The 26,188-nt window shown below is 43.1% G+C and overlaps 2 protein-coding genes and 1 non-coding gene across 4 annotated transcripts; 1 reads left to right on the top strand and 2 right to left on the bottom strand.

Annotated features, from left to right (window-relative positions):
* Window positions 1-882: 882 nt before the first annotated feature.
* Window positions 883-12,984, top strand: LOC106598915 (divergent protein kinase domain 1A). Of its 2 annotated transcripts, XM_014189940.2 has the most exons (6): window positions 883-1,193; window positions 1,305-1,388; window positions 6,907-7,041; window positions 8,228-8,335; window positions 10,699-10,875; window positions 11,085-12,984. In XM_014189940.2, exons 2-6 carry the CDS (start codon window positions 1,335-1,337, stop codon window positions 11,895-11,897), a joined length of 1,287 nt encoding a protein of 428 aa, XP_014045415.1. In that variant the 5' UTR covers window positions 883-1,193; window positions 1,305-1,334; the 3' UTR covers window positions 11,898-12,984. The 2 variants fall into 2 exon arrangements, with proteins under 2 accessions (XP_014045415.1, XP_014045414.1); XM_014189939.2 differs by having other exon boundaries at window positions 883-1,388.
* A 251-nt stretch (window positions 12,985-13,235) lies between these two features.
* Window positions 13,236-17,225, bottom strand: LOC106598916 (60S ribosomal protein L5). Its single transcript, XM_014189941.2, has 8 exons — window positions 17,099-17,225; window positions 16,526-16,595; window positions 16,070-16,185; window positions 15,830-15,964; window positions 14,931-15,133; window positions 14,089-14,266; window positions 13,657-13,745; window positions 13,236-13,407 (listed from the first exon to the last, which is right to left on the bottom strand). Exons 1-8 carry the CDS (start codon window positions 17,099-17,101, stop codon window positions 13,305-13,307), a joined length of 897 nt encoding a protein of 298 aa, XP_014045416.1. The 5' UTR covers window positions 17,102-17,225; the 3' UTR covers window positions 13,236-13,304.
* On the bottom strand, window positions 14,457-14,580 carry LOC123741964 (small nucleolar RNA SNORA26). The gene has a single exon (XR_006769487.1). It is a non-coding gene; the product is annotated as a small nucleolar RNA SNORA26 (small nucleolar RNA).
* Window positions 17,226-26,188: the final 8,963 nt, after the last annotated feature.

Raw genomic sequence — 26,188 nt, 5'->3', positions numbered from 1 at the left:
AGAAAAAACACTTTATAGTCGGAGATGGCTATGCATGTTCATTAAATGAGGCTAGTAGCATAGCGTCTCTCTCAATTGAATACACACAGTTGATGTCAACAACCCTCATAGAATATTTAAAAAAGAACAACAATAATGAGATGTATCCACCAATAAGGCGGCAGCGAGACAGCCAGCAATGCCGCTTTGTGGACAACGACTCCCACTGTAAAGGCGGAGAGACATGTATCTTGGCACTATATCAATCATCTTTGACCCACTAGATACATTTGAAAATGAAGGCAGGACACTTTTCCACCCACGACCCACTTAAAAATATATGTTTTACTGTCAGGACCAGTCCAATTATTATTATCTACACTTATTGTTTAGTCCCACATAGACTGCATATCCAGCTTGTGAGCCCACAACTAAATTGTGTGCATAGTGGATATGGCAACCTACTATTCTGGGATACTTTTGAAGTTTTGGAAAATGTATAGCTGTAGTAGACTAGCCTATAGTTATTCATATATCATTTACATTTTAGTCATTTAAAAGATGCTCTTATCCAGAGCGACTTACAGTAGTGAGTGCATACATTTCATTTCATACATTTTTTTCTCCGTACTGGTCCCCCGTGGGAATCGAACCCACAACCCTGGCGTTGCAAACACCATGCTCTACCAACTGAGCCACCAATATTCATATTTGTAATATTATTTTAGTTCCAATCAAATATATGAATTAATCAACCGTCCACTTGTCGGCGCTAGAAAACCATACACCATCTTCACATCTGTTACTATAAATAGTCCTGTAACATTGTGTATTGTTACATTGTGTAACATTTACATATGTGTTACAATGAATGGCTGAAACCTTTTTGCTTTTTATGACTGCGAGCTGCTGTAACAGTTACATTTTATGGCAAATCCAAGCATCCATGAAATTCAGAATTAGTGAGAGAGAAGAGTTATCATTTATAAATGTATAATGATTTCATAGAAATTCTAATTATTTCATCGGGAAAATTTCATAGGAAATGTGATGGTTATGCATTGGTTGCACAGAGGAGGTCAAAGCTTTTGCGTCGCCAAACAATCGTCCCAGCGCCTTTATTTTCTGTGGTCTTTCTTGGTGATCAGCAGCTGCACGGCCAAGACAGCAGCGCTGCGTTCAGAGACAGGCTACGGCTGTAACTACACGAAAGGGTAACTAAGAATAACTCTGCAACGGATATATTCAGTGTTAATAGAATCTGCTTCGATCGCATAGGAATACACTGAAATGCATTCTCCATTTATTTGGATTCTCTTTCGCAGCTCCGCGTTTGGAGATGATCTATTTTTGTGATGGCGAGGCGTCTGTTTCCACGTGCCTGGATAAATAAATCGTTCTATTTCCAGGTAACAGTTCTAAACCGTTTTACAATTTATATTGACTGAGCTCAGTCTACAATCAACCGCGCCACAAGAAAATTGACGTCGTGTGGCCACTGTCATCGACAGCTGTAGTGTGCTTTTTGTCGAGCAATATTACGCACGCGGGACACAGTGCACCCTCTTAAAATTCTGAAGGGACTCAAATGTTGGTTTTATAGTAGCCTATACAGTAAGGCCATGTATGCGAGGACAGCCACGAGCTAGACATTTAGAGATTGAAGAGACTGTCTTGCTGCAATGCATATTCTTGCATGCTGAAATTGTTGATGCTGCCAATTTGGTTTGGAAAAATAGGCTACCCCAAAGAACTGGCAGAAATAAATTATGCCTGACTCTTTAATAGGATGTTTTAGACTATGGCTATAGGCTACACTTTATTGCATATAGCTTAATACACTCTTATTGAATGTAGGCTAATTCATTGGCTCAATGTAGTCCTGCGATCCTATTTTCATAATATTGTTTTATATTACAAATTGGTGATGGCGTAATAACAGGTCACGTCCAACAGTAAGGGGTGGATGTGGGTCACCTTTGTCCCTGCCTGAGGCCACCAGCGGCATATTTGATTTACGTGTATCCAGTGCGACAGCAGGAATAATCCGCTGTGTTGGATAATATGGCTGAACTAAGGGTTTTGGGCACTCGGGGCCTGCAATTCCACTATACCATAAAACGCTTAGTGGGAAGAGGGAGAGAGGGGCCACACAGTGTGTGTATGTGTGTTTCTGTTAGTTTGTTTTGGGTTGGATAGTATAAAAGTTTATCTCACTTGGATGTGATAGAGTTGCTTGTGTACTCAGGCATTGCGTTACTGCCCTATAACGATGGTTCCCAATCCATCACTATGGTAATGTTGACATTGCTCTCAATGTCTGCTTTGCTTTTGTTAAATATGTCATGGAGACTTAGCTAATATGTAACTTATTCAAGCTCCTGAGTACATTTCTGACTACTGGCTGTAGGGGTGTGTTGAGGGCATTCAATAGCACATGATAATATAATATTTCCATGTTTAGCTGTATTTAACAGTTGTTCCACCATCTGTTGAAACACAGCATGTGGTGTATTCCGTGAGGGGAAATGTTCTGAACATTGCGGATATAATCAGAACGAATAGAGCACACACGATTCCCTGTTTGATCTGACAGACAATTATATCTGTTCTACAATACACATTTCTATCTGAACGTTCTGTAACACTACATCCTCCTGAACAGACCCCTGTTAGAACATGATTACTACTCTCTGTAGAATGTGGCCTCTTGACAGGACGGTCAACAGAATACGCCTGCTACAGTGATTAATGAGGCGACCATAAATCCAAACAGCCTTGACCGGACCAGACACCGGAAATGTAAACGTGGCTCAGCAAATCCATTTATTTATTTATATATATTTCTTCCCATAGAGGCACTTTAGTTGAGCAGTTACATTGTTTCAACCTTTTGTCTGTACTTTCATAGGATTGCAGACACTTTAAATGTAGTATAGCCAGAGAGAATGGAGTATAGCTGTTGTTTTTGCTAGTTTAGATATAAAAGGATCCTTGACTACTTATTAATACAAGTGGGTTGAAAGGTTAACAGAGTACTCAGTCCACCACCTATCTGGCACCAAACCCCTTTCTGTGATGCCAGACTGTCATAGCAACAATGCTATTTGTTGGCAGGCCGTGTAAGGCTGCCATAGGCACAGTACTATTTGATTGTGAAGTGAAATACTGTCTGGCATAGGGTCTTTATGACATCTAACAACCTATGAGTTCTCAGCGACATCAAATGATGTTTCACCCTGTGTGAATTCCTGAGCCCCCCCATGTTTTCCTGAGGTTAACACCACTTGCCAGCGTATGGCTAGTTATTTTGAGCAACGCAAGGTTATAAAAAAGTTTATTGACAACACACTAACACAGCAAGGAAATACTGTGTTTACTCAGTAGATAAGAGTTGCCCCTAAGAAGCAGTTATGAGAGAGCAAAGAGAAATAGATAGCAAGGAGCAGTGTGGGAGTGAGCAAGGCCAATAGCAAGTGCTATTATTTTCTTCAGTGTAAAGACAGTCTGTGCTATGTGCAAGCTGCACAGATTAACCCTCGGCAAAGGAGGTGTTTGAAACAGTAAAAGGTGATATTACTATTTTTACTGTTACTGTATTATTAAACATGTGTTAGTGGATGTGACCTGTGGTGCCTGGCTTATGCAGTGATGCTTTAACTGTAGAGCTAGCCATGGCCTGGAGTAGGGGGATGCAGGATATCATGACAGCCTTTATTGCATAATAGTGTCAGGGAATGTGAAAATGGCGTACTGTAGACCCTTAGAAGCAAAGAGAAATGGGCTGTAGGATAAATGTTACTCGCACATGACAGAGCCACTAACTGTCTACGAGTCAAAGTGCAACCCAACGGCGTGACGTGTTTAAACCTATTATGATATGCATTATTGTTCCATAACACAAACACAATTAGCATTTTGGCACCTCATTGACTGCAACCGTTTTACTTATCAGACGGAAGCTAGTAGATGTGCAATTTTGATCTTTAGCTGTTTCAACTTGTGAGACTGGAGTATTATTACTGCATGCAAACTAAACATCCATCAACACACACCCACACACACAGCTTCTCATCCAAACACAAACACAGGTAGAGGTAGCTACTCTGAAACTCACACACAGCTTCTCATCCAAACACAAACACAGGTAGAGGTAGCTACTCTGAAACTCACACACAGCTTCTCATCCAAACACAAACACAGGTAGAGGTAGCTACTCTGAAACTCACACACAGCTTCTCATCCAAACACAAACACAGGTAGAGGTAGCTACTCTGAAACTCACACACAGCTTCTCATCCAAACACAAACACAGGTAGAGGTAGCTACTCTGAAACTCACACACAGCTTCTCATCCAAACACAAACACAGGTAGAGGTAGCTACTCTGAAACTCACACACAGCTTCTCATCCAAACACAGGTACAGGTAGAGGTAGCTACTCTGAAACTCACACACAGCTTCTCATCCAAACACAGGTACAGGTAGAGGTAGCTACTCTGAAACTCACACACAGCTTCTCATACAAACACAAACACAGGTAGAGGTAGCTACTCTGAAACTCACACACAGCTTCTCATCCAAACACAGGTAGAGGTAGCTACTCTGAAACTCACACACAGCTTCTCATCCAAACACAGGTAGAGGTAGCTACTCTGAAACTCACACAATGACTTTTCAGACATCCTCTGTCTGCCTACAGGCCATTATAAAACCCTCTTAGGCCTCACTCACCCCTATCTGAGATATCTACTGCAGCCCTCATCCTCCACATACAACACCCGTTCTGCCAGTCACATTCTGTTAAAGGTCCCCAAAGCGCACACATCCCTGGGTCGCTCGTCTTTTCAGGTCGCTGCAGCTAGCGACTGGAATGAGCTGCAACAAACACTCAAACTGGGCAGTTTTATCTCAATCTCTTCATTCAAAGACTCAATCATGGACACTCTTACTGACAGTTGTGGCTGCTTTGCGTGATGTGTTGTTGTCTCTACCTTCTTGGCCTTTGCGCTGTTGTCTGTGCCCAATAATGTGTGTACCCTGTTTTGTGCTGCTACCATGTTGTGTTGCTAGCATGCTGTGTTGTCATGTATTGCTGCCATTGGTTGTAACTCAATTGCTTTTACAACTAGGCCGATGTCTCGAGTCTTCAAACAGACTCATCATGGAGACTCATACCTAAGTGACTGCCAGAGCCCTGTATCTTAAAGTGTGTGTTAGCCCACACACACACACACACACACACACACACTACAGGGGTCAGATCAGATAGTGTAGCAGCGTGTGCTCCCCTGATGCCTTCAGCTAGCGAGGCTTTTGGGAGGGGAATATCTGATCCCTATCTGTTACCGCCTTTCTGTGAGGACAACACTAAAATATGTGGGTCGGGTTCATTGGGGCATACAGTGGCAAAACAAAATGGAAACGAGCGTTTCTCATACAAGTTCCATTTCACACCGTTTCAGAGGTCAGACAGCTTTCTTCCATTTCGTGTCTGGTGAACACAACTCAGGACTCTCTCACTCACTCACTCTCTCACACCCCTTTAAGCCATAACTCTGTCACTGTTCAAGCTTATTCTTCTCATCCCAAAACAACACCTCTTTAAGCTCCAGCGCTGGTCATAGTCCTGATTTAGAAATACCAAGTCAGAGAAAGTCGAAGGCGATTGGTCCCTGTCGCCTCATAAGGATCTTATTGGTCGCAGTTGCCTTTCAGACATGCTCTGATTCCAAAATCCACACACTAGCATACCACTTCGTGTGAAGCAATGTATTGTCATGGCAATGGGGCAGCCCTTAACGTCAATCCCTGATTGTGTATGCAACATTAGTATGGACATTGGAACGTAGCCTATGTCTGCATACAGCCTGTTAACCTGTCATGTGATAAATGCCACAGCTGAAGTCATAACTCAATTGGTTTACAACTATGTCTCGAGTCTTCTATTATATTAGGACCAATCCAACACTTAACCCCCGAACTCTGTTTAGTCTCAAAGGGACATTGTTGGGCCACTGTGGTTATGAGATCAATAGCTTGAATATGTGTGACCCCACCATCACTGTGGAAACTACAATATGGCAGGTAGCCTAGTGGTTAGAGCATTGGACCAGTAACCAAAAGGTTTCTAGATCAAATCCCTGAGCTGACAAGGTAAAAATCTGTCTTTCTGCCCCTGAACAAGGCACTGTTCCTAGGCTGTCATTGTAAATAAGAATTTGTTCTTAACTGACTTGCCTAGTTAAATAAAATGTAAAAAATACTGCTGGGCTGTCAGTTGTTGGTCACATGACGGTGTCGATTAGGAAGTGCTATTTAGTATACTGCCATTGACCAGGCTGGTTTCATGGCTAAATGGGGCATGTTCTTTATGTTCTCGCTCCATTTCTTTGTACTGTAGGTCGTGTGTGTCATATTTAAAGTCAGTGGTTCCCAACCGTTTCCAGTTACTGTACCACCAACTGAATTGTGCTCTGCCCGGAGTACCCTGGAAGTACCCCCTTGTGTATTTTTCCCATTAGGTCTCATGAGTCTTCTCAACTACCCCCTGTGGATAGGCCAAGTACCCCTGTGGAGTCCTAGTACCCCTGTGGATAGGCCAAGTACCCCTGTGGAGTCCTAGTACCCCTGGTTGGGAATCACTGTTATAAATCATAACAGAATAGCTCACCTTAACCAGTTCATGAAATTTGTGAAAAATCCATTGTTTCTGATGCATTGACAATCAAATAACGTCTACCAACTGAACTTAAGATATAATTAGTTATATGGTGTGATGTTTACTATGTAGGGTAGGTGCTCGGCACACTGTATAATTTCACATGACATGGTAGAACTCATTGATGCATGCTCATGCATTTTAAAGGGAATGTGAAGACATGTTTAATGAAGCAACCAACCATCTTTCTCTGTTTGACCCCTACAGGCTCGCATCTCCTTTGTGCGGGTCAAATACCTGTTCCTCACCTGGCTGACAGTGTTTGTGGGAGGTTGGGTGATCTACGTCCAGTATTCCAACTACACCGAGCTCTGCCGAGGACATGAGTGCCAGAACGCCATAGTGAGTACAGACACATCTGACATCATATTCATGACCAACTCTCCTATTGTTATGCTTTTATTGATAGACTGTCTTTAGGGGGAACAGGAATGACAGGAGGAGTGTGTCAAACAGGCTATGGGACAGATTGGAATGACTACATAATATGGGGGTGGCCGATCGGCGGTGCTAACTGCTGGACCAGTCAGGTCACGACCCAGTTCTACTGTGATACTGGAACATGTGGCGGTTTCTTAATTCCATTCTTTTACTTTTAGATTTGTGTGTATTGTTGTGAATTGTTAGATACTACTGCACTGTTGGAGCTAGGAACACAAGCATTTCACTACACACGCAATAACATCTGCTAAATATGTGTATGTGACTAATAAAATTAGATTTGATTCTTAGTAGTTGTAAAAGCACTGCTGTAGTGTAGAGCATGAATCATTAACTAGATTCAGTGGTGGGACGATTATGTTTTCTTGAGCGGATGGTCAGGGGGCCAGAGACAATTGACCTCAAGAAACCCATAATGTTGAACTAAAACAGCATTTCAAACCTTGCTTACATTTGTATACGATCACGTTTCTCTTTTATGGGAATACTTTGGAACAGATTTCCTAAATGTAAATAACTTGCAGCTGATTTACTGGTGTTTTTATGGTCTTTTATGTCCAACAATGAAACAACAAAAAATAATCGTCATACGCGGGCCAAATTCAGATCGCAGGTCACCGGCTGGGGAACCCTTGTAAAGAGCATCACACATTTTTATACTCCACCGTTTTGACATCATCCGTCTCATTCAACCGCTGAGGCTTATGAAGCTTACAGACACAAAGGCTCAACGACAAGCTATTTGGCATTCGGACCCTTGCTGTTACCAGAACTGCTACCACGAGACTGGTTTCATTCGTACTTGGCTAAACACTGCCACCCAATGTTCATGTAACATGCAACCGTCAAACAGAGAAAGAAGTTAGTGAAAGGTCTTTGGGCAGTCTGTAGCAGTTAACTTTCATCTTGAGTGAAGTGTTGTTGGTTCTGGACCATAGAAATAAAACAATAGCGAGGTCACTAAGATTAAAATCTGTGTCACAAGTGGTTTAAGCGTTATGGTTCTGACTTTGTAATACCTAGCGTATTGTTGTATTGAGTAAATAAATGGAGAGGAAGAGACTAACACCAACCATCCACTTGTCAGTGTGATAAATACAGGAGGGGCATCATTGACGGCTCGGCCTGCAGCAGTCTGTGTGACAAAGACACCCTCTACCTGGGAAGATGTCTCTCTACCAGCCCCAACCACCAGGTGAGGTAACACACCATGCCCCTACCTTTGAGCTGCAGGGATTACTGTAAATCAAATCAAACTTTATTTTCCACATGCGCCAAATACAACAAGTGTAGACTTTACCGTGAAATGCTTACTTACAAGCCCTTAACCAACAGTGCAGTTCAAGAAGAATTAAATATTTACCAAGTAGACTAAAATAAAAAAATAACACAATAAGAATAACATAACTAGGTTATATACAGGGGACACCGGTACTGAGTCAGCGTGCAGGGGTACAGGCTAGTTGAGGTAATCTGTACATGTAGGTGGGGGCGAAGTGACTATGCATAGGTAGCAAACAAACAGCGAGTAGCAGCAGTGTACAAGAGGGGGGAGGGTCAATGTAAATAGTCCGGGTGGCTATTTGATTTATTGTTCAACAGTTTTATAGCTTGGGAGTAGAAACTGTTGAGGAGCCTTTTGGTCCTAGACTTGGCCCTCCGGTACCGCTTGCCCTGCGGTAGCAGAGAAAACAGTCTATAACTTGGATGACTGGAGTCTTTGAAAATTTGATGGGCTTTCCTCTGACACCGCCTATTATATAGGTCCTGGATGGCAGGAAGCTTGGCCCCAGTGATGTACTGGGCCGTTCGCACTACCCTCTGTAGCACCTTACGGTCAGATGCCGAGCAGTTGCCATAACAGGCAGTGATGCAACCGGTCAGGATGCTCTCGATGGTGCAGCTGTAGAACCTTTTTAGGATCTGAGGGCCCATGCCAAATCTTTTCAGTCTCCTGAGGGGGAAAAGGTTTTGTCTTGCACTCTTCACAACTGTTTTGGTATGTTTGGACCATGATAGTTAGTTGGTGATGTGGACACCAAGGAACTTAACTCTCAACCCACTCCACTACAGCCCCGTCGATGTTAATGGAGGCCTGTTCGGTCCGCCTTTTCCTGTAGTCCACGATCAGTTCCTTTGTCTTGCTCACATAAAGGGAGAAGTTGTTGTCCTGGCACCACACTGCCAGTTCTCTGACCTCCTCCTTATAGGCCGTCTGTTGTGTCGTCAGCAAACTTAATGATGGTGTTGGAGTCGTGTTTGGCCATGCAGTCGTGGGTGAAAAGGGAACACAGGATAGGACTAAGTACACACCGCTGAGGGGCCCCAGTGTTAAGGATCAGCGTGGCAGGCGTGTTGTTGCCTACCCTTACCACCTGGGGCGGCCTGTCAGGAAGTCCAGGATCCAGTTGCAGAGGGAGGTGTTTAGTCCCAGAGTCCTTAGCTTAGTGATGAGCTTCATGGGCACTATGGTGTTGAACGCTGAGCTGTAGTCGATGAACAGCATTCTCACATAGGTGTTCCTTTTGTCCAGGTAAGAAAGGGTGGTGTGGAGTGCGATTGAGATTGCGTCATCTGTACTGCAGGGCTCTACGCTGACCAGGTTGTTAAAAAATGTAGGCGCACACAAAGAAATGTGAGTGTAACCGATGTGAAATGGCTAGCTAACTAGCGGGGTGCGCGCTAATAGGGTTTCAATCGGTGACGTAACTCACTCTGGGACCTTGAAGTAGTTGTTCCCCTTGCTCTGCAAGGGCCGCAGCTTTTGTGGAGTGATGGGTAACGATGCTTCTAGGGTGGCTGTTGTCGATGTGTGCAGAGGGTCCTTGGTTCGAGCCCAGGTAGGGGCGAGGAGAGGGACGGAAGCTATATTGTTACATGAGCACAATGAAACATCGGAAATGATAACTAGAATCCTACATTTTTCTAGGCACACTGGTGATCCTAAATTCAAATTCTAGGTCAAAAAACGAAATATTTAGGCGGATATGCACTTTAGAGGCGGCAGGAAGCCTAGTGGTTAGAGCACTGGGGCAGTTGGATCAAATCCCCGAACTGACAAGGTAAAAATCAGTCATTCTGCCCCTGAACAAGGCAATTAACCCACTGTTCCTAGGCCGTCATTATTAATAAGAATTTGTTCTTAACTGACTTGCCTAGTTAAATAAAAGTTTTTAAAAAATGGAGCCCTGTACAAGCTGTTGGAATCACTGTAGAGCCCTGTACTGTACAAGTAGTGTTGGTTTGTTCTAAGTACAGATCCAGGTTTTGTAAAACCAACCGTAGATCAGTGCATCTTGGGACAACCTACTACAACCGGGACCTACAGCCCTAATGTCGACTCAGAAGGCACTTCGGCAAGTTCCAGTATGTAGCCAATGGTTTTATTGAAGGGTGTGGTGTCTTCAGTAGAAGTTCACAATAGTATTTCCTACACAGTCAGTCCAGAAGAATAAGTCAAAACCATTGGTTCTTCTTATCGACTGTAGGTGTATAATAATGTAATTCCACTAACTTGGGTCTGGTTGTCCTTCTTGTTCACCTTGCCTGGGCCCTCAGGTTTACACAGGTGGTTGGGGTGATGTGGACGGGGTGATCCGCTGCCGGGTGGGGGAGGTGCTGCACTATGAGCTGGGAGAAGAGCCAGAGCCCCGGAGGGAGGCTGCAGTCTTCGACAAACCCACCCGCGGCACGTCTGTGAAGAAGTTCAGAGAGATGGTCTTCAATCACTTCAAGGTTCTGGAACTCCTGCTGCTTTGACTTTAGCATATGCTGTGTCACAATAGCAACATCAGCATAGCATTACAACTATCATTTGTCTTTTGTTGAAAGTGATTTTGTTATTTCACCAGCAGTTTTACCAAAATCTCCAGATTGAGCATGAGAACATCACCTTAACTTCTTTCTCTTTTCTTCCTACCTCCCCTAACTCCTTCCGTCTCCAGTCAAAGTTGGGCGAGCAGGCCAACCTGGCCAGCCTGGTGAGCAAGATCCTCACTGTCGCCGACGGCAACAAGGACGGGCACGTCTCCCTCCCTGAGGCCCGTTCAGCCTGGGCTCTTCTCCAGTTGGATGAGGTGCTGCTGGGCCTGCTCCTCCAGGACCGGGGCCACACCCCTCGGTTGCTGGGCTTCTGTGGGGACCTGTACGTGACCGAGAGGGTCCCCTACGGCCCCCTGTACGGTCTCAGCCTCCCCTGGCCCCTTGAGGCCTGGGTCCCCAGTGAGGCCCGACGCAGCATGGACCAGTGGTTCACGCCCTCTTGGCCCCGCAAAGCCAAGATCTCCATGGGTCTCCTGGAGCTGGTGGAGGACATCTTCCACGGCAACTACGGCAGCTTCCTCATGTGCGACCTGAGCGCCGACCATTTCGGCTACACGGACCGCCACGACCTCCGCCTCACCGACCCCAGGGCCATCGTCTCTGAGGATGCGTTCAGGCGAACCATGCACGCGCTGCACTGCGAGAAGGACGACGACTGTGTGCTGGGGCCGGACTGCCGGACATCGTGCGACATGGCTCAGAGACGATGCAGGGAGGAGGTGACCCAGCCCAACTTGGCCAAGGCATGCGGGGCGCTGAGGGACTACCTTCTGAGAGGGGCGCCGTCAGAGCTGAGGGAGGAGTTAGAGAGGCAGCTGTACGCCTGCATGGCCCTCAGAGGCTCGGCGGGACAGATGGACATGGAGCACTCCCTGATTCTGAACAACCTCAAGGCCCTGCTGTGGAGACAGATATCCCATACTAAAGACTCGTGACGAGGGGACAACACAACCGAGTCCTCAAATACTTAAAAGGTATGATTCACCCATTTTGAATGTTGTAGCATTTGAGTGATGTTCTATCGATTCCAGGGGTCATTTCATGTGGTCATGTGTCTGAGCTATTGCTGTTCAAGCAGGCAGAAATACAATATAACATTCAAAATGGGTGAGTCACAAAAACAACCACTTTGGGTGGATCGTTCATTCAAGACGTACTACAACGTTTTATGTTTTGCTGACTCATTGGAAGAATGATAATTATAATTCCTTTTCAGGATGCTGGAAAATAACTGTAGATCTGCTGTTTATGACGGGGCTCGGAGTCTTGTTTTCCCCTCTTGGGAAAAAACAGATGGAACATTTGTGGTAATAGTTATGAACTACACATTGGAAGTACACTTGCACATTTCAGTTTCTTCAATGTGACCAAGGAATCTATCCGAAGAAACGGTTTTATAGAGGTCTGTGGTATTGTTCCAATTCTCTTCTTTCCAGTGTGCACTTGTTCCCTTCTGATTTGAAAGGAAATGACTGGTATAACAAATATGGTGGAAACTCCCTGTAGCCCATACCTCGACCAACCCAATGCTTTTAGATTTATGGGAAATAGTGGATAGAGTGTACACTTCAGGAGACATTGGAACGTACCCAGGTGTCGTCCACGTCGCGGGACATTTCCACCTGCACTTGTTTAATGGCATTGCTGAATCGGCCCATGACGAGCCATTATTCTTGGTTTGTGTACCATGTACATTTTCACTTGTAGTTTTCCACTAACCGTGTAGCATATCATGAATACTTGTGCCAAATACAAGAGATCATGCTGAAAACTATAAACTTGGAATTAGACTACCACTTGTGAAGGAGGTACTGTACATTAACTGCTCGCTTTATTCAAATTCCTGTTTCTACATTCTTTCAACCGCAACTTTTAAACGAGTAGGTCACTATCTTCTAAACAGGAAACCCTGTTTGGTTTCTGAAGGAGCTGAAGCACACAGCTGCTTTTGAGGGATCAATGTTTGTTTTCCTTGAAGTTTGAACAAGCATGATTTTGCACAATAAAACCACATACCACTCACTGTGGTCTCATTTTCATTTCTTTGTCAGCTGAGTTGTGGATTATCCTGACTGTAGTATGCAGTGACTAAGTCTGAGGAAATGTAATACCCAATACGTTTCGTCATACTCAATTACTAGTAAAAAAAAATAAGTTACTAGTATGTTAAATGTTTTCCATCAGGTCTATCATTCAATCACACCAGAATTTCCCCCAAAATGTCAAACACACGCCACACTGGCAGTATTTCCATAGAGAGCAAAGTGATGAAGTCTTTTGCAATAAATTTATTAAGCCAATGTGCAGTGGTGTCTTTGGAACGGGCAGTGGTGCCCGTCCCTCTAACCGTCCGCTGCCTCGGCTTCCTGTGCTCGTAGAAAGCTGGCCTTTTTCTGAGCGACACGGTCCTTTCTCTGTGCCAGCGAAAGTTTAGCGCGGTTCCACCTGCGACAGAAAACAACCATCAGCACAGTAAACAACATTAAATGGCAGAACGCTCAATGTTTTTAATACTACAAGTGGATATACAGTATACAGGTTGCTTCTCTCAGCCCCGTCTTGAAAGGACAATGGACATCAGCCGTTGCAAATGAAGGACCAACTCCATTTTGCTCAGCGGACTTTGTATCATCATAAAGAAGCACTACTCCAAAGTGCTCCCAAGCGGAAATCCAGCAACGGTGACAAACCCACCTCTTCTTTTTGACGTCTTTTTGGGGTTTCTTTTCGTGGACTGGGTTCTCTCTGATGGCGGTGTGTGCTTTCTTGTACATCTCCTCCACCTGAAAGAACGACACATTGTTTAGACAGAGGTAGGGTAGCGGTTTCAGGACCAGAGTCACAGAACACCAACAAATAGCCTTTCAGCACTGGTAATTCATCTCACTTCTCTCAGCCCCGTCTTGAAAGAACAAAAAAAACATCAGCCGTCGGAATTGAAGGACCAACTACATATTGCTCAGAGATCTTGGAATCATCATTAAGAAGCAGCAAATGTAACAACTGTGTGAGAAAGGAGTTGCCAACCCAACTGATACCCTCACACACACCAGGAGTGACTACCATCAGCCTGGTAGGCATTACATTTCTAATATCTAATTCAGTGGGATGTGCAAACAGACTTACTGTGTCTGGCGTGACTCCGTTCTTTATGAAGCGTGAGAACTGTTTCTTGTAGGCGTCTTCATCCTCCTCCATCAGGTAGCTCATGTAGTCCGACACGTTCATGCCCATGATGTGTTTGCGATGCATCTCTGCGTTGAACTCTTTGCTCTCCATGTCGTAGCCAGGGAATCGTTTTGTGCTGAGGAGAAGAGGATGGTGATGTGGTACAAAACTGGATTACTTGGGTTGATTTAGTGACTTTGAATAGTAAAATAAAACAAGTTTTTCCAGAATCACATTGTATAATGACAAAGGCCATGTCTTATTACAGGGCCGATGGTCTTGGCCATTCATTATAGAAACAAATCCACGGCGAAGAGACATGGACACATTGTATCTCCCGACAGGATCCGCAGTGAGGTGTCCAGCCTTCACCACAGGTTTATGAGAGAACTATCATCCTCTACCCCTCTGTGTTGATCATATAGGACACTTCAAGTCCGAGATGGGCAAAAAAGGGGATACATATTCCGCTTTAAGCTGTACTTAAAGGGATAGTTAGTGATTTTGGTCATGAAGTCATTAATCTACTTCCCCCAGAGTCCAATGAACTCAGACACCATTTTGATGTCTCTGCATCCAGTATGAAGGAAGTTAGAGTTAGTTTTGCAGAGTAATGCTAACCAGTGTTAGCGCAATGACTGGTGGTCTCAGGAACAGCTGTTCCCATAGACGTCGTCATTGCGCTGACGCTAGTTAAAAACTTCCTTCGTACTGGACGAAGAGACAAAAATGATATCCACGAGTTCATCTGACTCTGGTGGGGTAGATAAAGAACTTAATTGCCAAAATCTCAAACTGACCTGTGAGGAATTGAGAGGCCACCGTCGACGGCGCCCTTTAGTGCTCCGAACACCTTGTTTCCTGTGGACGTCCTGGCGAGCCCGGCGTCTAGGAAACATGTGAAGGCCCCCGGCTGGCCGTCTATACTCTCCACGTTGAACTCATCTCCCGTCACCTCCACCTGGCCCTCGTACACCTGGTCCAGGCCGAACTTGTTCAGCAGCTGAGGAGACAAAGATGTTTCATTAAAGAAATGCCATCTAAGATTTAGCAGCAACCCCTGTTGACAATATCGTCTAATGAATAGAATCTTGCTAAACTGAAAATTCATTGCATTAACTGTGCTGCTGGATATCAGACTCAGTTAAGGAATATCCCCACACCAGCTTTTACCCCCCCCAAAAACGAAGAGTTCAGTGTATTAGACAACAAAATTATAAGCATTTGCTAGCATCAAATCTATACACAAAGGGAAGTCCACAAAGGCCCGGTCTGTCTTGCTTTGTCAGCACAATGATACTGGTTCTGGATATGGAAGGTTTTAGTCAAAAGCCCCCAAACCCAACATCAGCAACAATTCCTCTCCCCCTAATTAAAAAAAAAAAGTATCCTTTGCCAGTGCAGAAGAATGGCTACACAGGTGCCATCAACACCCTGACATACAACTTCACTCAAGGGGAAGTCATGCCTGTTGAATCACAGTGACGTCAACTCATGAACCTCATGAAAACAGAAAAATTAACTATGAGAACAAGCAGGAAATCGTAGCATGAGTGTGCAAGGTTGTGCATATGTGGCCATTTCTATGGGATTGCACAATGACATGTAGCTATGCATTCTTCTGTTTGAGACTTCAGTATGTGTGTAAGTATGGCATACAGTATGTGTGTAAGCATGGGTGTGTGTGCGCGACCCTTACCCTGCGGGCCAGCAGAAGGCCCGTGCAGTAGGCTGCAGCATAATTTGTCAGTCCCACGGTGATGCCATACTTGGGCAGCTCATGGGAGTAGGCAGCAGCAACAATCTGGTCTCCCTCGATCTTGGCGTAGGCAATCTGAAGCAATTGATAAAAGTGGTGAGGGCCAGAATGTGGTTTTTCAAATCTAAATAGTTGTTGAAATCACACCAAGGCTGCACACAGCAGCCCTCCAGCAATCACCTGGCAACAGATATCTCTGTTGGAGAACCTCACGATCATCCTGTATTTGGGTGTGTTGTACTTGTTCTTGTCTTGGATGACCAGGCGCTTACGGGCAAAGTAGTCAGTCTTCCCCTCTGACAAAGACAAATCACATCAAACACACAACTGGTTAGCATGCCAGCATTAGCCAATAGGAAATAGACAATTACAAGACTTTCTTGCTTCTCTCAGCCCCGTCTTGAAAGAACAAAAAAACATCAGCCGTCGCAAATGAAGGACCAACTACATATTGCTCAGAGATCTTGGAATCATCATTAAGAAGCAGCGAATTAAATGCACAAGGTGACAACTCGTTAGTATTCGCCATTAAAATAAATAAGCCTATTAAAACACTGTTCTAGAATCTATTGAGTCAGTGGTTCGTAAACGGTGAGTAAATGTGCATTACATAAACAAAATTGTATGATTAGTCACCTCGCCTTCTCCTGAATTTCACCTGGTATCTCTTGAAGTACGCCTTACTTTTCACTACTTTCACGAAGCCCTGTGGAGAGGAGAGGTGAGACAGCTGCCATTGCATATTTCTGGTGACATGGGTGTCACTCACCTAACGTGCAATACATATTACTGCAGTGTAAGTTCTCCATAGAACAGCTAGCTTGGCCTGTTGTAACCCTTTTCACACTGGTGGCCAATCTACAAACTTAACTTACTAGGTAATGTTAGGACTGACTTCTTCACACAATGACCAGTTTCATTCGCATGGAAGATAAGCAGGCCGATATATTAACAACAAACACGTTATGCAATTGGCATGACATTATTTATTAGTAGGAATAACTAGGAAATGTCAAAGTAAGGCCTTTAAGCGCCATATCACCACGCTGGAACATAGCATGCAGCTAGCATGCAGCTGACCGGTGAAAGTTTATCACAAATCCAACGTCATCCATTTAAAAAGAAACGAACATCAGACATAGAAATGCACAAGACAAGTAATAGCATAAAATGTTTAATGTTGACAGTATATGACGACAATATATTTACCATTTTTGCAGTTTTTCCAACTTCTCAGTTGGCAGCCTTTACCAGAGGGCTGGTAAAATGCGCTGACGTTGCAGACAGGATATGTGTTTCTGTGAATAGAAACGGTCATTCACACCACCTAGTGGATTGGAGGAGAAATTGTATGAATATTAACAAAAATGATCAAATAAAATGTATCTCATATCGCTAGCCTCGGCTTCAGGTGAATGCCTGGGCAGAGGCTACAATATTAGTCTCTGGTGTGTCTCCTGTAAGGATGCAAGCTTTTACAAGAATAATCTATTCTGGCCTCTCAATTATGAATATCACCATAATGAAGGCAAAGCCACAATACACATACAACAAGGAACTAACACCCATGAAACTACATTCCAAATACATTTTGACTAAGTAAAGAATCCCTGTATACTTCTACATGACATTGTGTGGTAAAACTATCTCTGTGTGTGTTTTCCCTCCAGCGCCACTGGATGTTCTTACCATGGGTGATGATAATAAACCATCACAGAGTTTCAAGTTTTAATGTCAAATGTAACCTTTATTTAACTAGGCAAGTCAGTTAAGAACATATTCTTATTTACAATGACGGCCTACACAAGCCAAAACAAGTGCACAGGTACAATGAAATGCCTTTCTTGCGAGCTCCAAACCCAACAATGCAGTAATCAATATCAATGTAGCACTAAAAATAAACAGGTAGAATAACAGGTAGTATAAAAACACACCAGAAATAGAAATAAGAAACAAAGGGTCATTGTCCTGGCTGACATTTACCAAGACACCAGCAGAGGGCAGCAGCAACCCATTCCGGTGGACAGTAGCCCAGCCATGCAGTATGTGATCTCGGAATAAGGCATTTGAGCCACTCGCTACCGCATGGGGTTAGTGGTGCCTTAATTGGGGAGGACAGGCTAGTGGTAATGGCTGGAGCAGAATGGGTGGAATGGTATCAAATACATCAAACACATGGGTTTCCAGCCATTATTATGAGCCGTCCTCCCATCAGCAGCCTCCACTGCTCACTACTTATGCTAGGCATGGCATTCCTGAAAGTCCAATAACGGTGTTTGAAAAGGATGTAGCTGTGCATCAGAGGAGGCTGTTGAGAGGAGCAATAGGAGGATGGGCTCATTGTAATGGCTGGAATGGAATCCATAAAACGGTATCAAACACATTGAACATATGGAAACCACACGTTTGACTCTGTTCCATTTATTCCATTCCAGCCATTACAATGAGCCCATCCTCCTATAGCTCTTCCCACCAGCCTCCTCTACTGTGCAGTGGTATTCAACTCTTACCCTACGAGGTCCGAAGCCTGCTGGTTTTCTAATGTACCTGACAAGTAATTGCACCCACTGGTGTACCAGGTTCCCCCCTTATTAGAGGGGAACAATGAAAAAAAGCAGTGGAAGTGCTTCAAGGTCATGAGTTGAATTTGAGAGGCCAATAACCTATATACTTTGTACTGTTTCAAAGGAGAGTATTTCTTCCTTTTTGGATAGGTATAGATCAGAACAAGATGTGGAGACAGAGTTGCTGGTCGTAGAGCAGGTTTTGAACCCATGCCCAAAGGGGCTATGTGTAGACCCAACTTGGCAGCACTACCACCAGACCAGACTGCCACTGCTTTACTTCAATTGTTTTTATGCTGCCTTCTGAAATGAATTAATTCATATTTTGAAAAAAAAAGTAATCTGTTGTTAATGGAATTGTTAAATAGACTGAGTATAAGCCATCTGAATTGAATAGGATGTTGTGATATTAATCACAACCTCATGCTCCTTTGTAAACTGCATTGTGAAACGTCATGACTCATGAAAAGTGGGTTGAACATCAGAACGCTCAATGTTGAAATAACAAGTCAGTTTATCATTGGTAGATGGATGCACTCTTAGAAAAAAGGATTCTTCGGCTGTCCCCATAGCAGAACCCTTTTTGGTTCCAGGTCGAACCTTTTAGGTTTCCAGGAAGAACCCTTTTGGGTTTCATGTAGAAAACTCTGTGGAAAGGGTTCTACATGGAATCCAAAAGGGTTCTTCAAAGTGTTCTATGGGGACAGCTGAAGAACCCTTTTAGGTTCTAGATAGCACCTTTTTTTCTACGAGTGTGGAGACAGAATAGGGACAAATCTGTGAACTCTGTTTGTCTTTTGAACCCCACACCCTGGCTACTGAACCAAAGATTCTTAGAACTAACCCAAGATAGACTCCAACCTGTAGTTTCCAATGGGAGCAAATTAATCAGAGTGGGCAGAACAAGCAAGGAGGTGGGCAGAGCCAAGCATGAGCTAGCGAGAGCCTATTGGCACGTTCTAGCGTGTACAGTATTTGCATATTTCCATATTTGCATATTGGTCACAAGCATTTCGCTACACTCGCAATAACATCTGCTAACCATGTGAATGTGACCAATAACATTTGATTTAATTGTATTTCATTAGGGAACGCCAACTCTGTGAAGTGTGAGTGCAATAACTCAATTCACCCTTGCACGCCTTCTAAAAAACACAATTTTTAGAAACTTTGGCAAAGGGTAAAGTCTACAGACTTAGTCCACTCTGTTTGCAACATATTCTAACAAACAAACTGTACTGATATCAAATATTTCATAGATGAGAAAATTTGCAGAATGTCGTACAAAATCCATCTCGCCCCATTTTCTCCCACTGCCAGCCACTGGGCTTCCTCTCATCGCCATATTTGGTGATGAGTGGAAACTCCAACTGGATGCTTCACATTTATACATTCGGTGAAAAATCTGCTTCATTGTTCTATCTGTGACTGAACTAGCTGGCTAGCTGAATTATGCTAGATTTCATCCTCATAGAGCCCGCCAGTTTGTAGTCTGGCTACTGAACGCTAGCTACTGAACCACTGCTCCATTTGGTTGCCCATCAGTATCTGCTCTGCTGTCCTGGAGAGCGATGGCAGGGACAGCCACGGTATCTGCTCTGCTGTCCTGGAGCGCGATGGCAGGGACAGCCACAGTATCTGCTCTACTGTCCTGTAGAGCGATGCCAGGGACAGCCACGGTATCTGCTCTGCTGTCCTGGAGCGCGATGGCAGGGACAGCCACGGTATCTGCTCTGCTGTCCTGGAGCGCGATGGCAGGGACAGCCACGGTATCTGCTCTGCTGTCCTGGAGCGCGATGGCAGGGACAGCCACGGTATCTGCTCTGCTGTCCTGGAGAGCGATGGCAGGGACAGCCACGGTATCTGCTCTGCTGTCCTGGAGAGCGATGGCAGGGACAGCCACGGTATCTGCTCTGCTGTCCTGGAGAGCGATGGCAGGGACAGCCACGGTATCTGCTCTGCTGTCCTGGAGCGCGATGGCAGGGACAGCCACGGTATCTGCTCTGCTGTCCTGGAGAGCGATGGCAGGGACAGCCACGGTATCTGCTCTGCTGTCCTGGAGAGCGATGGCAGGGACAACGACACCCAGTTAAGTTAGCAAGGGTAAATTCTAACTCTATAAGAAATTAGTTAAGGTTTGCCAAAATTGGTTACCTATCGGAATGCAGTTAGAAAATGGCCACATTGCAATACCCAAACTATGTTTACCACTTAGAATGCATGTTCAATACATTGCTTCAAACTAAATGGTATGCTAGTGTGAATATATTGGGACAGAGTCTCCCTTGACATTGAAGCAGCCACGCCCAGTCTGCTGATCCAGCTCTTCCCTGGTAGGACCGGTGGTGATGGGTAGAGACCATTGACCTATATGTGGTAACCTCACCCAATGAGCACTCTGCTATGATTAATCAGCCTAGTATCATGCAGCCTTGGGAAGGTCCTCACTCACAGGGGTCAAGTATAGGACAGGGTGCTTGAAATGTTTATGTTAAAAATCACTATTGTGTGTGTACCTCCCTCACAAGGTAAAATCTTGATGACTCTTTGATAATTCAAAACAAATGTTATTACCATACATATTGAAGTTGTCATTCATTCATTGTTTATTCAATTATGTTAAAATCACATTACCCGTCCGCCTAAAAATGAAACTTTTTCCACCTCCTTGTCATGTTTGTGAAACGGTCTTTGAGATAAGATCCAAAAGGTCTACAGTTCATTTGAAGAACATTCAAAACGTTTTAGAATGTTACGGAATTCTGATTAGCCAAATTATGTTCTCTTAGCACAATTTTGCAAACTTTACAGTGTTTCTCATTTGTAATTATATATAGAGAGAGCGATAACAGTACAGTAGCACATCAATAAACTATTAAATAAAGTTTCCCAGAGTTTGATATGTCCGTTCAAGTACATAACAAACAACTGCCTAGCCGGTCGACTCAAACCCCGGTCTCACGATAGAAAGATAAAACATTTAGATTTCTTCATCGCACTATGAGTTTGTTAAAATTTTGCTCTATCTGTAGATCACCCAACCCCCAAAAAGGAACCAATGTCTTCTCCTTTTCTGGATAAAATTACCGATAAGATCTTTCTCTCTCACTCTGTGAGAACATCACTGTTGTCATTCAGTCACATTGGGTCCTAGTGAACAGGTCACTGCCATTCCCAAGCTCTGTTCTGCAGAACTGGTTTCGCAAGAGAGAGCAACTGTAAAAGGAGAGCCGGACTACCCCATTTGGGGCCCCAGGGGACCAACCTTTTTTGGGGGGTGAAAACAGATAACTTCATGCATTTAAAAAAATGGTGTGTTGAAAAAATGTTTTAGAATGCTATTCTATACATTTTGTCATGAGGCTATAAGAAAATGTACAGTTTTAAAGCTAATTTCCTGCAATTCTATACTTTTTGCAGTGGGTCAGAGAGAAAAAAATTGCTGTTTTATAGCTTATCTCATGATATTGTTCACATTTCCTGCTATTCTACACATTTTTCCATGAGGCTGAGAGATAATTTAGTAGTTTTAAAGCTAATTTTCTTGCAATTCTAAAGATTTTGCTATCCTATGGTATCTGGGGGTCCCCAACCTCAAACATACTTTGGTTGGTAGCCCCCTTGAAGGTCGGGGGCCCTGGGGCACGTGCCCTGAGTGCCCATCCAGTACAGTCCAGTCATCTTGTAGTACCTGTAATAGGCCTAGGTGGTTGAGTGAGAAGCCGCCCATGGTTGACTGGTGCTGCAGCAGAACAGACAAATCTTGCATAGGATGACTGTGGGTGCAGAACATCAATTCAGGGGAGTCCTAGTTTTTTCCATTCAACACAAAAGTGGTTTTAAGCCCTAATTACAATAAAGGTCAGTACCTACTATGGGCTGTCTGGCTTGGAAAAGGCAAATTTGTCCAAAGCTTACTCATTACGATAGATTAAATTGCATGCCAAATATATAGCGGAGATAGCGGAGATGGCGCTGAGATCTAGCAACTCCTGTATGAAAAAGTGTTTTGTGCTCAGTCAGCTATGTGACACTTTGACCAGACTTCTCACACCTTATTCAGATGAAGCGGACGGAGTTTATTTTCAGAAGAAAATCTGTCTGTCAAAACTAGGTCTGCAAAGCTACTGGTAATTTACCAAAGATACCTGAATCTTCTGTCATTTTGGTAATTAGCAGGTAATCTATGGCAATCTATGGTAACTTTGGTAATTTATACTTGAATAACCTTTAAATATATTCATGTAGAGTATAATTTTATTTTAAATATCTGTGTCTACTTTCTAGTGGATAGGGAAAGGGGGATACCTAGTCAGTTGTACAACTGAATGCCTTCAACTGAAATGTGTCTTCCGCATTTAACCCAACCCCCCTGAATCAGGGAGGTGCGGGGGGCTGCCTTAAACAACATCCACGTCTTTGGCGCCTGGGGAACAGTCTAACAGGTTAGACTATATGGTTCAGCAGAAAATAGCATAATTAATGGAAAGAAAATCTAATCAACAATGCCATTATTCTCAATTAACTCTGAAACTCTTCCAACTATTCACTTTTTTCACAGCTGCCATCAGTTTGGCACCAAAACATTTACATCAAAGACATATTGACAAAGTAAAATAAATACAAGTGTGTAAAGCATTTTTGAAGGATATTTCATGCTGAAAAGCTTATATTAAACATGAGTGGTATTCACTAAGTTGATGGTTTATGCAGTGCCTTAATAAAGTATTCACACCCCTTGACTTTTTCCACATTTTGTTGTGTTACAGCCTGAATTTAAATTGAGATTTTGTGTCACTGGCCTACACACAATACCCCATAATGTCAAAGTGGAATTATGTTAGTAGAAATTTTTACAAATTAATTAAAAATGAAAAGCTGAAATGACTTGAGTCAATAAGTATTCATCCCTTTTGTTATGGCAAGACTAAATAAGTCATTGTAAATAAGATTTTGGTCTTAACTGACTTACCTAGATTAAATAAAGGTTACATTTAAAAAATGTCAAAGTTCAGGTGTAAATATTTGCTTAACAAGTCACATAATAAGTTGCATGGACTCCCTGTGTGCAATTTTAGTGTTTAACATAATTTTTCAATGACTACCTCATCTCTGTACCCCACACATAAGGTTCCTCAGTCGAGCAGTGAATTTCAAACACAGATTCAACCAAAAAGACCAGGGCGGTTTTCCAATGCCTGACAAAGATGGGCACCTATTGGTAGATGGGTAAAAGAAAACAGACATTGAATAACCGTTTGAGCATGGTGAAGTTATTATTTACACTTTGGATGGTGTATCAATACATCCAGTCACTACAAAGATACAGGCGTCCTTCCTAACTCAGTTGCCGGAAAGGAAGGAAACCGCTCAGGGGTTTCACAATGAGGCCAATGGTGACTAAAACAGATAAAGACCTTAATGGCTGTTAGGATGCATCAACATTGGAGTTACTCCACAATACTAACTTAAATGACAGTGAAAAAGGTGAAAAGAAGGAAGCCTGTACATAATACAAATATTCCAAAACATGCATCCTGTTTGCAATAAGGCACTAAAGTAAAACTACAAAAAATGTGGCAAATAACTTAATATCCTGAATACAAAGCGTTATGTTTGGGGCAAATCCAACACAACACATCAGTGAGTACTGCTCTTCATATTTTCTACATCATATTATGGGTATGTTTGTCATCGACAAGGACTAGGGAGTTTTTTAGGATAAAATAAACAGAATAGAGCTAAGCACAGGCAAAATCCAAGAGGAAAACCTGGTTCAGTCTGCTTTCCAACTGGGAAACAAATTCATCTTTCAGAAGGACAATAAGCTAAAACACAAGGCCAAATATATACTAGAGTTACTTACCAAGACTACATTGAATGTTCCTTAGTGGCCTAGTTACAGTTTTGTCTTAAATCGGCTTGAAAATCTATGGAAAGACTTGAAGATCGCTGTCTAGCAATTATCAACAACCAACTTGACAGATCTTGAAGAATTTAAAAAAGAATAATGTACAAATATTGTACAATTCAGATGTGCAAAGCTCTTAGAGACTTACCCAGAAAGACTCACAGCTGTAATCGCTGCCAAAGGTGATTCTACAAAGTATTGACTCAAGGGTGTGAATACTTACGTAAATGAGAAATTTCTGTATTTTATTTTCAATAAATTTGCAAACATTTCTAAAAACTTTGGCATTATGGGGTCTGTGTGTATTAAATACAATGCCTTTTTAATTCAGGTTGTAACAAAACCAAATGTGGAATAAGTCAAGGGGTATGAATACTTTCTGAAGGCACTGGATAACGTTTTCCAGCTTTGTCATTTTATTTAGATTGTTACAGATGCCTGTGATAATCCGAAGTAGCCAAAAGGCCACTAGATGTTATTTCATAACATTCCAAAACAACTTTGAAAGATACCAAAATCTGGTAGTATACTGGTAAACAGACATTTTCCAATATTATACCCTCCTTTTGCAATCCTAGTCAAAACACAGATTAAAGTACATCAGTGGAGTCATTACTATTTGTGTGCGTGCGTGCATATGGGTTGAAGTAGAAAAAGGGGTCTATTTTGTCCAAACAAGTCAAACATCTTATCAATATCAACAATGAGCTCTGAAGCAGTCCTGTTATGAATATTTAACATGGGAGATTAAAACTACCAATGTACTGAGAAGACAGTAACCAGTGGCTACCAGGAAGACTTCAATGTTACTACGAATCATAGCTCTTCAACACAGAGCTGTAAATCAATAACCTATCAATAAGCTCTTTGCACTGACCACTGTCAAGTGTATCAGAAAATCACACGACACGGTGAACCCTGACCTCTCAGCAACAAACTCCAACATGCTCCTAAAGAGGGCCACAATAACCAGGAAGCTCTGAGTAGATTTCCACACGTCTGTTTCCATGAGATTCCTAGTATTTGCCCACTTTGGATGATTTACAACCAGAAATTGGCCTGGCGGCTTGCTAACAAGGGGTCTTGTTGATCAGATTGATGAGGTACTCCTTTTCTGAGGAGGTGATTTGTAACCTGTTTATAGCATCCAGCAAGTCCAGGAGGGAGTGTTTTCAAGAACTTGATTATTGACAAAATCATGCCAAAATATAGCCAAATAGGCCTACAGTCTGTAGCTGTATATCATTTAGCTTTCTGTGCAGTCTAAGGAAAATGTACATTGAAGTTGCTGTTTGGTCCACTTTCTTGACTATCATAATTCATAATCTTATATAACATACAATACAGGGGAACCCAAACAAAAGAAGAAGCATGCATGACTGACTGATGGAGAAACTGTAAAGATACACACTGATTCGAAGAAGAAATCTTATGATCATACACTCTTAGAAAAAAAGGTGCTACCTGGAACATAAAAAGGCTATTTAGCTGTCCCCATAGGAGAAACCTTTGAGGAACCATTTTTGGTTCCAGGTAGAACGCGATCCACAGAGGGTTCAACATGGAAACCAAAAAGGGTTCTCCTATGGGTACAGCCGAAGAATCCTTTAGGAACCCTTTTTTCTAAGAGTTTAGGACAGTTGGAAAAGAAATGAGCCACAGTGTGGACAGAAGGGGACTATGGGGTTTTCTTCCTCATAACCACTGATTTACTAGTTCAGATGACAAGATTTGAAGGGAGAACAAGATGCTATCCCTCTGAGAGAAGAACTGTCTTGTGGTTTTGTTTTGACTGCGACACAGTAAATCATGCATTGTGTTCTC

This window comes from Salmo salar, chromosome ssa03 (assembly GCF_905237065.1).
Source record: "Salmo salar chromosome ssa03, Ssal_v3.1, whole genome shotgun sequence".
Classification (NCBI taxonomy): domain Eukaryota; kingdom Metazoa; phylum Chordata; class Actinopteri; order Salmoniformes; family Salmonidae; genus Salmo; species Salmo salar.
Note: the sequence above shows the minus strand (reverse complement) of the source record. Positions and strands in the feature narration are given on the sequence as shown.